This window comes from Syngnathoides biaculeatus, chromosome 13, assembly GCF_019802595.1.
Source record: "Syngnathoides biaculeatus isolate LvHL_M chromosome 13, ASM1980259v1, whole genome shotgun sequence".
NCBI lineage: Eukaryota > Metazoa > Chordata > Actinopteri > Syngnathiformes > Syngnathidae > Syngnathoides > Syngnathoides biaculeatus.
In genome coordinates, this window is record NC_084652.1 from 8,609,291 (window position 1) to 8,625,687 (window position 16,397).

The 16,397-nt window shown below is 42.7% G+C and overlaps 2 protein-coding genes across 2 annotated transcripts; one reads left to right on the forward strand and one right to left on the reverse strand.

Moving 5' to 3' along the window:
• Window positions 1-3,036: 3,036 nt before the first annotated feature.
• On the reverse strand, window positions 3,037-9,262 carry dnajb4 (DnaJ heat shock protein family (Hsp40) member B4). Its single transcript, XM_061839892.1, has 3 exons — window positions 8,749-9,262; window positions 6,139-6,731; window positions 3,037-3,343 (listed from the first exon to the last, which is right to left on the reverse strand). The coding sequence occupies exons 1-3, from the start codon at window positions 8,957-8,959 to the stop codon at window positions 3,113-3,115; spliced, it is 1,035 nt and encodes a 344-aa protein (XP_061695876.1). The 5' UTR covers window positions 8,960-9,262; the 3' UTR covers window positions 3,037-3,112.
• A 192-nt stretch (window positions 9,263-9,454) lies between these two features.
• slc25a24l (solute carrier family 25 member 24, like) lies at window positions 9,455-16,344 on the forward strand. Its single transcript, XM_061839891.1, has 11 exons — window positions 9,455-9,689; window positions 9,835-10,136; window positions 10,222-10,348; window positions 11,928-12,015; window positions 12,745-12,856; window positions 13,077-13,235; window positions 13,681-13,818; window positions 13,897-14,007; window positions 14,208-14,375; window positions 14,461-14,599; window positions 15,918-16,344. Exons 2-11 carry the CDS (start codon window positions 9,873-9,875, stop codon window positions 16,106-16,108), a joined length of 1,497 nt encoding a protein of 498 aa, XP_061695875.1. The 5' UTR covers window positions 9,455-9,689; window positions 9,835-9,872; the 3' UTR covers window positions 16,109-16,344.
• Window positions 16,345-16,397: the final 53 nt, after the last annotated feature.

The window sequence follows — 16,397 nt, forward strand, 5'->3', positions numbered from 1 at the left end:
GTACACCCTGAACTGGTCACCAGCCGATCGCAGGGCACATGGAGACAGACAAGAGTCAATCACACCTAGGGACAATTTAGAGTGTCCAATTACCGCATATTTTTAGGACATGGGAGGAAACCGGTGTGCCCAGAGAAAACCCACACAACCACTGGGAGAATATGCAAACTCCACACGGGCGGGGCTGGGATTTGAACCCCGGTCCTCAGAACTGTGAGGCAGATGCTCTAACCAGTCCTGCCCTCAACATTATTTTCAAATCTATTTAAAATTGTTTCATATTATTTTACAATATGCTTTGCTTCACAACTTAAATGTATTACATTTCAGCACAAATATATTTTTAAAAATATTTTGAAATAAATAAATGCTTGGTTTTATATTTTCACCTTTTTATATATTTATTTTAATATGCTTTGATTTATTGCAATATACTTTGTATATAACATATCTTTCCTCTAGCCACATTATTAATGCAAGGGCTGCTGATTTCAACATCTTGAGCAATATTTTTTATGGATTCCATTTTACACATGTATTTTTATTTATTTTTGACTTTTATGTATGCGTCGACACTGGAGAAGCTCTCCAATTTCATTGTACAGTTTCGTATGACGAAAAAATTGAATTCAAATTATATTTAAATATCTTTATTACTAAGCGGATGGATGGCTCTTTATTACTTTCTTTACAATATGCTTCAATTATTTTAAAAATATTTGCTGCTTGATGTCGCCTCTTTATTTTTTCTGCAGAAAACTCATGAGAGTCAAAACAAAAAAATTGCATTTTACAAATATACCGTTGGCCTCATAACTTTACATAATCTGGCAGAATTGGTGAAATATTGGCAAATATTGGAAAGTATGACTGATGAGTGAATGAGGACCATCGCATTATTTTCTTGATGGTGACTTTTCTTTTATGATTGTGCAATTCTGAAGTGCCTTTTGGTTTAATTTGAATCTCATTGAAATAGAAAAAAATGTTTTCTCCTTTACTTTCGTTTTTTTTTTTTTTTTTTTAATGGTACACATTTTCCACGTTATGAAAAATTCAAACGATGTTTTTCTTATTTAGTGTAGTTATACTGGTATTTGTTTGTAACAACATGCAACTCTGATGCATCATATTGCAAGGAGGCATCGAGTATGTAGTTATCTCACTGCATACGGAGTTTGAGTACTGTATACTGCTTGCAAAAAAAATCATGGGGAATGTCGTAATCGGCTTTGTTTTTTGTTTTGCGCTTCCCAGCCACCGTAGTGCAGAGTAGTTTCGCTAAAAACACGAGGCCCCTCAGTCACAACATTCATGCATTCATCCCTTTGACGATCCACGCCCCAATGTTAGCGGTGACGTGTGATGTAGCGTCCCCTTGTGGGGACAAATGTCATGTCATGTCAGGTCAGTCTTGGCAGCTGAGAAATTGCAAGATGGCAGCGCAGTCAGTCGTTTTGAAAGCCGAATCACAGTTTGGGCAAGGCCGATTTGGTACACACCAATAATGTTGTTTTAGATTCACAGAGAAGACCCAAAATTGGGCCTTGAAACTCAGTTTGGGCCACTAGAATACAGTACATGCTAAAAACAGAGTTCCATTTCCCAATTTTGGGCCCTCAAGCCTTAGTTTGGGCATATGGTTACTATGTTGCCCCAAACAATTTTCTCCAAACGATTTGCAACCCCCACTCATCAGTTTTGGCAACCCCAATATGGTATATGTAACATCTTAATAACAGAGTGCTGACAGGGTAACCCAAAAGCTCAATTCGTATAATCCTGATAAAGTACGGAGGCAACTAACACCTTTAGAATTTTCAGGGAAGTCCCCCAAAATGGACCAACAAACCATTTTGGGCCTCTACATTTTGGGTTTTTTGCAACTTTATAATCATGTTTGCTAATTATACTGGTGACCAGTTCAGGGTGTAGTCCAGATTTCAACCGAGGTTACCTTGGATAAGATTCAGCACTCCCAGAACCTTGTGAGGATAAGTGGCTTGGAAAACGGAAGGATGGGTGGATAGTGTTAAATTCACTGAAGGTTCCCAAAAAGCTATCCAGAAGACTTTTTGGGTCCTAGAACCTCAGTTTGAGCAAACCTGATGTAGTACAAACTACTTAAATTCATACAGGGGCCCCAGAAAATGTACCTACAAACCATTTTGGCTCCCCAAACCTCAGTTTGGATACCCTGATACATGATGTGCTTCAACAGTGTTAAATTCACACAGGAGCCCTGAAAATGAGTATACAAGAAATGTTGGCATACAAACCTCAGTTTGGGTAAACATTTGAATGTGTTCAAAATAGCTCGAGAACAAATCTATTAACTCAGTTGGACACTTGAGAAGTGTTGCAAAACTGCACTTTTTCCCCTCACAATGTGGGAGCTGTGCCGCATTATGTCACATCATGACTAAAAGTCTGGATATTTTTCAAACAAAGTGTGAAAACAGGTTGGTCAGATACATTTGAGTAAGCCTGCCTTTCGCATACCAAATTCGTGATTGAACACAATTTAACCGCGCTGCTGTGTTGATGTTTGTGTGCAACTGCATATGATAGCAAAATAAGGTTTAATACCAACTAGACAAACGTGGATTTTTTTTTTTTTTACAGAAAAGTAGCAATTTTTGAACTGCCAGGATTTTGCCCGACATGAATTATTCTGTATACTAATAATACAGTGTTAAATTCACAGAGGAGTCGCGCAAAATGTACTCATGATCTTCAATATCTTGGGCCCCAAACCGCAGTTTGGACAACCAGATTATTATGTAAACCAATAATACACTGATAAAGTCACTTTGGACCATTGGTTAAATGGCTCAGGGCATATGTAAATATTTATTTAAAATTAAAAGCACAATCATGACTAAATTTCTGACAGGGGGGGGGAGATTGTCACTTGACACATAGCACAGGACATTTATGGCACCTATTAAAGCATTTGATAGTGGGGAAAGAGACTGTGCATAAAAAGTCCAGCCGGTTTTGGAGCATGCGTGGTATTTATAAAAATAAAATAAAATAAAAACCAGCAAAAAAGGTCATAGATGGAAATTGCACATTTATCCAGGCGTGTCTGAGCTTGCGGGTCATCATCCTAAGTGGGTAAGTGGCGTTTCAGGACATCCTTGGCGTTGCTAGGTAATGTTTCTGGAAAGTTCACGTCGAACTCCACCACCAGGTCTCCTCTCTGCTCTGGGTTTTTGGGGAAGGGCAGACCCTGGCCCGCTACCGTTTTCCTCATGCCCGGCTTCACCACGTCTGTGATCTTCATGTTGCACGTGTTGCCGTCGATGGTGGACACGGTCACCGAGCATCCGCACAATGACTGTGAAGAGAAGAAGGAACGCAGTCAGTTGAGAGGACACAGAAGGTCACTCGGAACTGTTCTGTCTTTGGCTGTTGTGTGTTTTTTACACTGCCCATCAAAGCCAGCTTGTCCTGTGGTGCTATTGTTGGGAAAAATACCAACAGACTAAGGCGGTTTCAAGTCAACAGACCTTACGGCTTCCAAGCTAAAAACAGAAGTCGTATGGCACCCTTTGTCAGAAGGAATGTCAGAATATCAGAAAAGGAGTTACTTAAGCACCTTTGATCCATCTATCTATCTATTAATCCATCCATTTTCTTCCACTAATCCAGGGTCAGGTTGCTGGGGTAGCAGCCTATATAGCAGAAAACCCGAGACATTCTTCTACCTAGCCACTTTGACCAGCTCCTTTGTGAGGTAAAGAGTGATGTTCCCAGGTCAACTGAGAGACATTTCTTGTCCTTGACATTGTCTTTCCAGTTTTTCCTAGATCTTCCCTGGACGGTGCCCAAAATACCTCACCAAGAAGGCATCCGTGGAGGGAACAAACTTATTCCCAAATCACCTCATCTGGCTTCTCCAGATCCAGAGGAGCAGCCACACTACCATGAGCCCAACTAAGTGGATCGCGACGGTATGTGAAAGCCAGGAAACCTCAACTAATTTCAGCTCCTTGTATCCTCAATATTCTTCTTTCAGTCACAGTCCACAACTCGTGACGAAGGGTGAGGGTGGGAACATAGGTTGACTGGTAAGTCAAGAGTTTCGCCTTTCGGCTCAGTTCCTATCTCAGTCAGTTCAAACTGAGCTGCAAACCAGTCCAGCGTGAGTTGAATATCGCAGCTTGATGAAGCCGACAGAACAAGATCATCGGCAAAAATCCGAGATGTAATATGGAGGCCACCAGACTGGACCCTTTCATCACCTCGGCTGTGCCTTGACATTCTTTCCATTTTAATTATTATCACAATCAGTGAAAAAGAGCTACCTTGGTGAAGTCCGACCCTCACTGGAATTTAGTCTGATTCACAACGGACAAATTCTGACTCCAGTCGTACAGGGACTGAACAGTCCATATTTGTGGGTTAGGTACCTCATACAACCGGAAAAACGTCCAATGGACTCCCCAATAAAAATGGTCAAATGCCTTCTCCAAGTCCACAAATCAAGTAGACTGGTTGGGCAACTTCCCATGCTCACTGTAGAACCCTGCATATGGTTGGTAGAGCTGGCCTACAGTTCCACATCCAGGACAAAAACTACACTGCCCCTCCTGAATTGGACGTTCATCTTCCTCAACGACCCTAAACTCTGGAACCCCTGAATAGACCATACCAGGAAGACAGAGGAATCTGATTCCCTTGTAGTTGGAACAGACCCTCCCTTTAATTAAAAAACTGGGACCACCATCCCCGGTTTCGCAATCTAATGGTGTTCAAATCCAAATTTTCAAGCCTCTGAGGTCGTACCAGAGGCAGGACTGCAACAATGTGTGAGGGATTTAAGGGAAGGCGGAACAGAAGACTCTCCAGTCCTTCTCATACTGCCTGTCAAAATCGGCAGTGTCGCTGATATGTGTACCAAAATGGAAATGGGGGTTGAAGTAGATGGATAGTTAATGGGATAATGGGACAGAAGACACTCAAGCCCCTTTCACACTTCGCTTTTACTCCAAATGGTCCAGAAAATCTTTTGATGTGTAATGTTATTTCCTATCCTTCTGAATGAGCATAGTACTGATGCACTTACTGTATGTAATGTGCCTCATCAGCATTGACAAAAAGCCCCAGCACCTGCGTTTGCCCACTTGTGAGCACGACGCGGCCACGTACTTTTGCCATTACTCCCACTTGCAGCACAGATATGAATCTCTCTCTCTCTTTCTCTCCCTAGCTGTGATTCATTCAGAGTAGTCGGAACAAATATTTAAACACCATTTAATCACACTCCATGTTTCCTATGGTCACATTTTCCTGCAAATAGTGCTATTATTAGCTCTGCCCCACGTCGTTCTCGTGAAGTGACAAATATCCACATGGGCAGATAGAGAGCTGCCTGCGCCACTTTACACAGAACCTATCAAAGACTGGAAATTGCCGTAACTGGGTGGTCTTTAACACCGGTCCAGGGAACTCCGGAATACCCTTACACACGAAGGTGGCGTCCCGCCTTTATGACGGCTGTGACGGTACTTCCAAAGATGGAAAATTGTCAGGTAAAAGTTGGAATTATCAATACCAAGGTGAGGTAATTTGCCGTTAGTCTCTTTCGCGCAGAGATCCATCAACAAGAATACAGTACATCTTGCTATCGAAAAGTATATACTTGTGTATTGATCCGGTGCGGTGAGAAAAAAATGATCATCACTATCTACATTTTGAAAAATATTTGTTTTAACTTAAAACGGCTATTTTAAATAAAAGTTTTGCTATTGTGAATTGATGATATTTTACATTTACTTATTGTACCACGTACAATAACAATGTACAAGTTATATTGACACTTCTCGATTGATGTTTAAACTTAAAACTGATTTCTGACATCAAATATTTGATATGACGATATTTGACATTTAAACATCTTTAAATCACATTCCGTGATTGTGTATCAATACTGTACTGTGATAGAAAACACTACAAATATGTCCCAATATGAACATTTTGCTCCACCGCTAGTAAAAGTGTTCAAGCTATGAGAGAAAAGGATACCATAGACTTGATACCAAACAGGACGTATTATAGATGTTTTCTTCCAATTTATCCAGTATTGTTGTTTCTTAATATTATGGAACCTCGACCTGGTTGGCATCTCACCTGTCGTAAGCTGACCCGGACGGGATACACGATGTTGGAACCCTCCCGCCTGAAGTGTTGATGCGGCTTGTCCTTGATGACAAACACAATGTCCGCCGGGATGGTGTTGGGAGACTCGTCGCCCTCGCGCGGGAAGGTGATCTTGGTCCCCTCCTTCCAGCCCCGCTTGATCTCGATGGTGAGGATCTTGTCCTCCGTGCGCATGGTCCTACCGTCCGGGTTCAGCCGCTTGCGGGAGATCTTCATCCGCTTGGTACAACCGTGGAATACCTCTTCCAGGGTGACCCTGAGCTCGTGAACGATGGCCGGGTCCTGCTTTCGACGCTGCTGTTGCTGCTGCCCTCCTGGGCCGGAGTGCGCGTCCCGGGGGAATCCGTTCAGGTTAAAGCTGGTGAAGGAGCCGAAGGGGTCGTTTCCGTCCACCTCCATGTCCTCGTCGTCACGCCCGTTTCCCGCCTTACGCCCAAAGAACATCTCAAAGGGATTAGAGCCGCCAAAGAATGTGGCGAATGTGGCGTGGGGGTCTCCATGGAAAGTGTACGAGAAGGTGTTACCCTGGCCGTCGGTAGGGGGTCCACTTCCTCCCTTGAGACCTGAAGGACACGACATGAGAGGGACTAGCATCAAATTCTAGTTGGTTTTCAGCTTTGTGAGAGTCGTTGGCCGGCTGTGAACAGTAACCCAGTTGTTTTCTCCTCCTAAATATATTTTACAACGGCATTGTGAGAAAAAACGCGATTACCAGCAACAACAGCAATAGTTTGTCCCACAGCTATTTTAAAAATGATTCATAGTTGACACTTGTGTGTTAATACTGCACCTTGTAAAAAGGTAAAAAAAACTGATGCTTTATAATATTGATATTTTTCTGTTTCTACAGAAATTTTATTTTGTGATAAATGACAGTGAATTGGTGACCAATTGTTAGCACATCTGTTTCAAAGTCCAGAGGACCTGGGTTCGGATCTGGCTTCCTGCGTGTAGTTTGAAAGTTCTCCCCACGCCTGCGTGGGTTTTCTTTGGGTATTCCGGTTTCCTCCCACATCCCCAAAACGTATGTGGTAGGTTGATTGAAGACTCCATATTTTCCATGGGTGTGGATGGAAGTGTGAATGGTTTTCTATATTTGTCCTGCGATTGGCTGGCAACCAATTCGGGGGGTAGACCGCCGCTTGCCCAAACATAACTGGGATAGGCTCCAGCATGCCTGCGATCCTACTGAGGATAAGCGAGACAGAAATGGATGGATGGATATTTGACACATGCAGCTAGATGGTTGACTGTATGTATAAATTACAATTCAACATTTGTCCCACTACAACAGGGGTGTCAAACTCATTTTTGTCGCAGGCCCCATTCTAGTTAAGATTTCCCTCAGAGGGCCGTTATGGTGAAAAGATAGAAATCTTGAATCGCCTTTATGAACTAGTTTTGGAATCAAAAATCAAGCGAAATGGGTTTTTCAACCAGTGCTCATGTTTGGTAACACAAAAATGCTTATGATATCTCAACATTATTATTTATGATTTATGACAATTTGAAATGTTGGGATATATTTTCACAAGAATCACGGATTTTGACACCAATCATTTGCCTTCGCGGGCCATATAAAAATCATGTGGCGGGCCACGTCTGGCCCCCGGGCCTTGAGTTTGACACCCGTGCACTAAAGATTAAAATTGATCAATAGTTGATGCTTGTGTGTCAATACTGTACCGTGAGGGAAGACAAGTTATCCTCAGGTGTGTGAATCTCATTTTTGTTGTGGTCCAGATTGTACTAGTGATGGTTTCTCTCAGTGGGCCATAAGGACTGTGAAATGCTAAAATTTTGCAATCCCCTTACAGTATTAAATATCAATAGCAACTTTGTAGCTAACTCGTTATGAAATCCTGAATCAAGTATAACCCATCCATCCATCCATCCATCCATCCATTTTCTTCGCCGCTTATCCTCACGAGGGTCGCGGGGAGTGCTGGAGCCTATTCCTGCTGTCAACAGGCAGGAACCGAGGTACACCCTGAACTGGTTTCCAGCCAGTCGCAGGGCACATCAAGACAAACAGCCGCACTCACAATCACACCTAGCGGCAATTGAGTGTCCAATTAATGTTGTATATTTTTGGGATGTGGGAGGAATGCCAGGAGAAAACCCACGCAGGCACAGGGAGAACATGCAAACTCCACACAGGCGGGATTGAACCCGGGACCTCAGAACTGTGAGGCCAACGCTTTACCAGCTGATCCACCGAACCGCCCTCAAGTATAACACTTTGATTATTTTTCAATACAGTTACTGTGAAAAGGGTTTTATGGAAGAAAAAAAAAAACATGGTTGCAAGATCTCAATGCGATTACTTATTACTTGAAATATTGCTTCAGATTTTAATATGTATCATGTTAGTTGAGTCATCCATCATTTGCTTTCCTGAGATCGCATAAAATGAAGAGGCAGGACGGAGCCAGCCCGGGGGCTGTTCGTTTGACACCTTTGCTATACACACGATGTGGATGTTCTGTACTGCCATAACTTAGATACCATACGTCACGATGGATGCTGTCGTGTCGTGTGCAAATGTGACAGACGATCGAGCTTTTAAATGCCGGTTACCTTCTTCGCCATGCTGGTCGTAGATGTCCCTTTTCTTGGGGTCACTGAGGACCTCGTAAGCCTCGGCGATCTCCTTGAATTTCTCCTCGGCCGCCGCCGACTTGTTTTTGTCCGGATGCCATTTCAACGCCTGCTTCTTGTACGCTTTCTTAATATCTTCCTCCGTGGCTCCTTTACTGATGCCGAGCGTTTTATAGTAATCTTTCCCCATTTCTGTTCGTCCGCCGTCTTAACGGCAATGTTTGGGGGAAAAAAAAAAAAAAAAAAAAAGGGAGCTGAGGGAGGAATGGAAAAAAAAAAAATCGCTGGTTCTGTTCGCCCGGGAAGTGGCTTCGCCTTCACGCCGGCTTAGCGTTCACCGAGCCGGTGAATCATCTCGCGTGGAGGCTGTGCAGCTTGTTCTTGTCATTATTATTGCTATTCCTCCAGGGTCGGTGGTAGCCTACCGGGTGACCCTTTAAATAGACTCGCATCTCCCTCCCTCTGCGGCGTCCATCGTACGTCAAGCTAGCCGTTTGAGCAATGTACCACTTCCGGGTTTGCGATGAGACTGCAAAGCGAGTGGAAGACGCTGACTAAATTTACCCAAGTAGCAAATCTCTTTTGGATGATTTTTTTTTTTAATTTTACAATGAAATGTATGCGTGGGGTCGGTGGGGTGGATTAAATTCGGCATGGTTGTCGGCAACGACACAATAAAATCAAAAGTTACTAAGATAAACAGGTGTAAATTTGAATTCAGTTTTGTTATTTTTCCGGCAATTTCCCATCAACAACTGAATTCTTTTATTTTGAAACATTATTTCCTGTCCTACTGATTTATTATTATTTTTTTTTAAACAGGGAGTCAGCGGCTCTTTCTAGAAGACATTGAATTCCAGGCTGGGCGTGTTGTCACTCACTATCCTGGCGTCCCTGTCTGCACATTAGCCAAGTGAGAGGTAACAGTTCTGGTGGTGACGTCATCGCAAGCCCGTGAATTAGTCACCTTTCAATCTTGACATCACTTGCATCACCTTATCAGGCAGTAAATGCCGATGAAATGTGTGCTTAATTGTAACAAATCTCCATTTTCCCCTTCTTTAGATTATTTAAATGATGATGTTTCGCACCGGCTGGTCGGGATGGCCACCAGCTGCCACTATAGAGCGCCACCTGCTGTCCCAAGAAGACGTTGTGGTGCATTTCATCGTCTTGTCGCTCCACTGTCTGGCGGTGAGTCAGCACGTGAGAGGGGGCTGCAGCGTGGTGCGGATCGTCACCAAATGGATCAATTCCGCGGATTGTTCGTTAAACTGGATCGCGACCAAGATGGTTTCATCTCGTTGTCGGAGCTGCACAGTGAAATGAGCAAGCATGGCATCTCTGCGGCGGAGACTAAGGTGCAGGTAAACGTCTCTGGCTTGAATGATGCAGATAACGTTCTCCCCACTTCAGTGAAAATGCGCTTCTGTCTCATAAACATGCACACAGAATGTCATTGACTCTTACGATAACGACAACAACGGCAAACTGGATTATGATGAGTTTCTCAGCTACATGATGGACCGAGAGAGGAAATGGAAGATTTGCTTTGACCACCTGGACAAGGACAAGAGTGGTGTGTAAATGAATGAATCAATCAAACAAACAATCAATGAAGTAAATATGAGGATAACTTTGTAACATCAAATTCCACTCATGAAACAACATTTACATCAACCCATAAAACAATATGACACTAGTCGTAAATCTCACTCATAGGCCAGACCATTAGGTACACCTGCACCCTTACATGCTGTAGTTCTAAATGAAAAATAATTGAAGTACTGTAAATCACCCAAACGTTGCGCAGATTGAAATAAATGTATTGAATAGCCCCCAAATGTTGCACTGTTAAAATAAGGCTACCTTACATAACCAAAATGTTTTGCTGTTAAAATGACACTTTCATAAATAACCAAAAAGTCACACACTTTAAAGTAAAACTATCGCATTCTTCTTCTTTTCCTTTCGGTTTGTCCTGTTAGGGGTCGCCACAGCGTGTCATCTTTTTCCATCCAAGCCTATCTCGTGTATCTTCCTCTTTGACGCCCACTGACCTCATGTGCTCCCTCACAACATCCATCAACATTTTCTTTGGTCTTCCTCTCGCTCTTTTGCCTGGCAGCTCCATCCTCAGCACCCTTCTACCAATATACTCACTCTCTCGCCTCTGGACATGTCTATCAAAGTCTGGTCTCTCTAACCCTGTCTCCAAAACATCCAACTTTGGCTGTCCCTCGAATGAGCTCATTTCTTATCCTATTCAACCTGCTCACTCCGAGCGAGAACCTCAACATCTTCATTTCTGCCACCTCCAGTTCTGCTTCCTGCTGTTTCTTCAGAGCCACTATCTCTAATCTGTACATAATAAGTAAGACTATAGCATAAATCATATAAATGATGCTATGGTAAAATAAGACTACCGTAAATACCCAAACAATTGTGCAGGTTTAAAAAACGCTACTGGAACTGCCCAAAATTGCACAGGTTCAGATAATATTACCGTAAATCTCTCAAAATGTGTATAAAATTACTATACACTTTGTGCAAGGTAGAACAGGTTACAATAAAATGATAGTAACGCTCTAAAAAATGTTCCAATGAAAAATCATAAATCCCATTTTATCCTAAATACTCTCAAACTTTCCCGGGTTAAAATAATATTGCTTGGAAATCTGAAACAAAAATTTAACAGATTATAATGGATTATTAGTAATCCCAACATAAGACTTCTGAAAATTAGTTGAAAAAAATCTTCTTTGAAGAAATAGATATTCTAAAATATTACATTTACATTACTACCATAAATCCGATAAAGGTTGCACAGATTAAAATAAACAAGCACTGAAAAAATAAAAAAAAAAACACCAAAGATGAACAGGTTAAAATAAAACCATCATTAATAATTAATAATAGTTGTGCAGTGTAAAATAAAACTACAATAAAACCCCACAAAATATGCACAAGTTACAAAAAATACTACAGTAAATCCCATCCATTTTACACAGTTTGAAATCAGACTGCCATGATATTTGGGCCTCTCATCCAGTGTGTGCAGGTGAACTTGTACATTTCTTGCCACCGTTCATCAACCACAAATATTCATTGTGCTGCATTTCATGTTGTAATTGCTTTGTATCTCTTTTTTTAATCAGGGCTGATCGACCAGGAAGACATCATATGTTTGTTTCAGGAGTTAGGATTGGCCATTTCAAAGGCCCATGCCCATAAAGTCATACAAATGTAAGATTTCTTATGGTCTAAACACCACACAGAACAACAACGGAATCTCCAAAAATGAACACCATCCCAATTTTTTTTTTTGTCAAATGATTGGACATAAACCATAGTAAAAACTTTATTAACCGTACCGACCGAGTATAAGTTCACATTTTAACATTCCTTACTATTATGTCACATTATTGTCCAATACAACTAAACTACTGCGATTGGCTGGAAAGCAGTCCAGGGTGTACCCTGCCTCCTGCCCGTTGACAGCTGAGATAGGCTCCAGCACTCCCCGCGACCCTTGTGAGTATAAGTGGCTAAGAAAATGGATGGATGGATGAACAACTAAATTAAAGTAAAACTAGTGACCCTTTAAAAACAGCAATGGCGTGGGAACCAGAAATAGTTGCCAAATTTGTAGTAATTTTGATTCAAGTCGTTAGCCTCATTTTTGGCTCTTTGCTACTTAGCCTACATTATTGAGTCCATTATTTTGATCATGCAATTAATACTCAATAAATTGCATTTCCCCAGATCAGTTGTTGGTCACATTTCATATGGGCCCACTTTTGAGACATATAAAAGATAATATTCCTTCACAAATAAAGGGACCTCAGAATTCTCTCATGGATGTCTGTTACTAGGGCACAGTCGCAAGTACATAGCCAATATCACTAAAAAAGTACGACCCTGACCGCTATTATTACATGGTGCACTTACAATATGGTGACATTTCCACCGCAGGATGGACACAGATGGCTCTATGACGGTGGACTGGGACGAATTCCTACAGCACGTCATCCTCAAACCTGTGGATGACATTGGCGAGTTGGTGTCATCGTGGAAACACAGTCTGGTGAGACTCCAAACATCCATCCGCCTATTTTCTGTGGCACTTGTCCTTATTAGCATCACGGGTGACCTGCAGCCTATCCCACTCATTCGAAAATCTTCATTCTAGCGGGTTCGCGAATGATGAACCGCGATATGATATAGCGCAGGTTTATTGTACATAATTGTTGGAAGAGAATTAATGCCCGATTCTCAGTATTCTGCACACGTTCATTGTCGGGTAGGTTTTCGACGTGGGCGAGAGCCGAGCGCTGGCCATCGAGTTTCCAGAAGAGAGTTCCGGCATCGGCGCGTGGAGAAAATTCGTACTCGGCGCTGGTTTGGCTGATGCAGTTTCCCGGACGGTGACGGCTCCCATCGACCGCCTCAAGACCCAGCTGCAGGTCAGCACCATTGTGGATCTATTTGATTTTACTATGTTCTTTTCATTCCATTACTTCGCTATACTCCCTTAAGGGTAGCGCAATCAGATTTTTTTCCCCACACAGATCATGGATATAGATCTGATTTCGGCCTCTTTCGCATCGCTTTTTCGGTGATTCCAACTGCTCCCAAGCTAGTGTTATATAGGTTAAACAAATCAATTAAAACACTTGATCCTACCTGCCACACATAATCCCACACTACAATAGCTATTCAAAACTGTTTGGTGATTTGTACAACCCCAAGCAGAATTTTGGCTAATGACTGCCACAAGATGACGGACACCCAGCTGTGGCACGGCATCTCTCGATGTCTATGATGAAAACAGAGCAGCAACATGGTAAAATGCCAACTCTGACACTTTCAGGCTGTTCAAAATGTCAGATCATTCTGTTCTCTTTGTAGTTTTATGGATCCAAGGCCTTTACTCGTGGCTTGCAGGAGCTACGTATCGGCAGCCTTCGTTCCATGTGGCAGGGAAATGCTGTCAATGTCCTGAAGGGGACGCCGCAGTCCACACTTCAGTGTCTCATCTACGCTCAGGTGGTTCTGCATTTCAACCATCAAACTCCATTGAAACATTGCTTTGTTTCTAACAAACATTCCTTTGTCTGGGCTCAGATGAAGGTGTCCATGCAGGGCAGAAGTCGGGGGAGTCTGAGTGTGCAGGAGCGCTTTGGCTTGGGTTGCGTATCCGGTGCTGTGGCTCATGCTGTCTTTTACCCTCTGGAGGTATTGCGGATCGACAAACTCTTAATTATCATGCAAAAAGATTCACCAATCATTGCAATGCATTGCCGATCTGATTACTCTGATGTTATCACCTGCAAAACTTGGGAACACTAGGGTGTGTATATATTTGCACAGTAGCTGAGGATTTCTTACACCTCTTTCATATCAAAGCCGTAACAGAAGATTGGTTTTACCAACAGGTATTGAAGGTGCGGCTAAACCTGCAGCGGGTGGGCGCCTACCACGGCATGGTAGCCTGCGCCCGCTCCATCTACCGGGAAGAGTCCTTGTCCTCGTTTTATCGAGGATTCAAACCCAGCATTCTCTGTATGATCCCATACGCAGGCGTGGAGTGTGCTGTACATCAGGTAATCAAGGGTAGAGTCATATATGACTAACAAACACAGCCTGGAAACTCTCTGTACTTACACATTCCTTATTTGTTTCTGCTAGTCTATCATGACCTGGGCCCAGAGTGATCCAGCTTACAGTACCGACTCTGGGCTCTTCTTCTTCAGTTTTGTTGCCTTTGCTTGCGGACAAATGAGCAGCTACCCTCTGGCGGTGATAAGAACGCAGCAACAGGCGCAAGGTAGAGTCCTCTACCAACACGTATACGCCACTTTTCTACCACACGAGTTACCTTGGTCAGTTTTCTACTTCAAAATTGTTACATTGAAATTATCAGTCAGAACGAAACACACCAAAATGACAACAGTGGAGTGTGTTTACTTTTTTGGTAGAAGGATATGAATTTGACTTGAGGGGATCGAAGCCAATTGCAACACAGTGGAAACGATGAAGGTTAGATGAAGTTTAACACAGTTCCCAAGAATGTCAAGGAAAGTTTATATTAGTCTTCTTTTTTTTCGGCTTGTCCTGTTAGGGGTCACCACAGCGTGTCATCTTTTTCCATCTAAGCCTATCTCGTGCATCCTCTTCTCTAACACCCACTGTCCTCATGTCCTCCCTCACAACATCCATGAACCTTTTCTTTGTTCTTCCTCTCGCTTGTTTGCCTGGCAGCTCCATCCTCAGCACCCTACTACTAATATACTCACTCTCTCGCCTCTGAACATGCCCAAACCATCGAAGTCTGCTCTCTCTAACCTTGTCTCCAAAACATCCAACTGTGGCTGCCCCTCTAATGAGCTCATTTCTAATCCTATCCAACATGTTTCACACCGAGCGAGAACCACAACATCTTCATTTCTGCTATCTCTAGTTCTGCTTCTTGTTGTTTCTTCAGAGCCACTGTCTCTAATCCGTACATCCGTACAAGGAAAATTAATGTTAGTATCCCTTCTATTAATTGTTTGGCACAGGAGGCAAATTTTATCCCACAATTGTCTGGTGACCAGTTCAAGGTGTACTATGCCTCTTGCCTAAAGTCGGCAAGACAGACTGTCGCTCACCTGCAATCCTAATGAGACTGTGGAGTCAGCAGCATCCAAGAAGGCCACAAAAGGCTAATGTTAGTGTCTTTTGCATCTACTTTCTGACTATAGCAGGTCAAATTTGATCCAAGACGATACCAAGTGCAGCAAGAACACAGACAGCTACAGAAAAATTAAGACTGTAGAGTTTAATACTGTGATGTGAAGGAAAGCAAGGGAAAGCTGTCAACATCTCCTGTATTTTAATTTTTAAGTATAGGAGCGCAAATTGTACGACATTAGTGAGGAAACGACATTCTGATGACGAATCACCCACGTTCTTTAGAGCTCGGCATGGTTAGCTAACAATAGCAATTGTTTGTCATTTGTTGCTGTTTTCTCAAATGTTCCCTAATTGGCTTGACCAATTAGCGGGAGCCACTTGTGGTCTTGCCAAGAAGGTAGCGTGCAGCGGAAAAGGGGCAGTAGTTGATAATTTCTGACAGTTTCGTCACCCGCTGTCTTGTTTCCCAGCTGTCTGCTTCGGTTCACACGCCACAACGCCGGGTGTCCTAGAAGGACTTCTCAGGATATACAAAAGACATGGACTGCGGGGGTACTACAACGGTATGGGGGCCAGCTTCGTCCGGGCCGTTCCATGCGCCCTAATGAACTTCACCTTATGCAGAATGTTTGAAAACTTCTTTTCCTCCATGGGGACATGAGGTTTGGGCAGATGGGTTGAATTGTGTCACCGGAAACAAATATGCAAATTCTGCCTTGTTAACAACTGTTCCAAGCAATAAAAAAAAAAAAAAAAGTGTCATTGTTGCTCAGCCCAACCACTTTGGATGGTCTGACTACTGCACATCGGAAACACTTGTTTCGTTGTTTTCCCCACATGCAAATGATTGTTGTTATTAAATGGATGTAAAATATGTGGAATGTAAAGATATTTCAGTGAACAGCCCTCCGCTGTGTAGAATGAGTCTTTTCATGTGAGCAGCCCCACCC

What these genes read in the sequence shown, in the direction of transcription:
- dnajb4 (XM_061839892.1), bottom strand. Translation starts at nt 8,959, where the DNA reads ATGGGGAAAGATTACTATAAAACGCTCGGCATCAGTAAAGGAGCCACG. An exon ending in CGACCAGCATGGCGAAGAAG is followed by an intron (nt 6,732 to 8,748) that starts GTAACCGGCATT and finishes CGTGTCCTTCAG; the next exon opens with GTCTCAAGGGAGGAAGTGGA. An exon ending in TCCGGGTCAGCTTACGACAG is followed by an intron (nt 3,344 to 6,138) that starts GTGAGATGCCAA and finishes TTCTCTTCACAG; the next exon opens with TCATTGTGCGGATGCTCGGT.
- slc25a24l (XM_061839891.1), top strand. Translation starts at nt 9,873, where the DNA reads ATGGCCACCAGCTGCCACTATAGAGCGCCACCTGCTGTCCCAAGAAGA. An exon ending in CATCGTGGAAACACAGTCTG is followed by an intron (nt 12,857 to 13,076) that starts GTGAGACTCCAA and finishes ATTGTCGGGTAG; the next exon opens with GTTTTCGACGTGGGCGAGAG. An exon ending in CTGTCTTTTACCCTCTGGAG is followed by an intron (nt 14,008 to 14,207) that starts GTATTGCGGATC and finishes TTTTACCAACAG; the next exon opens with GTATTGAAGGTGCGGCTAAA.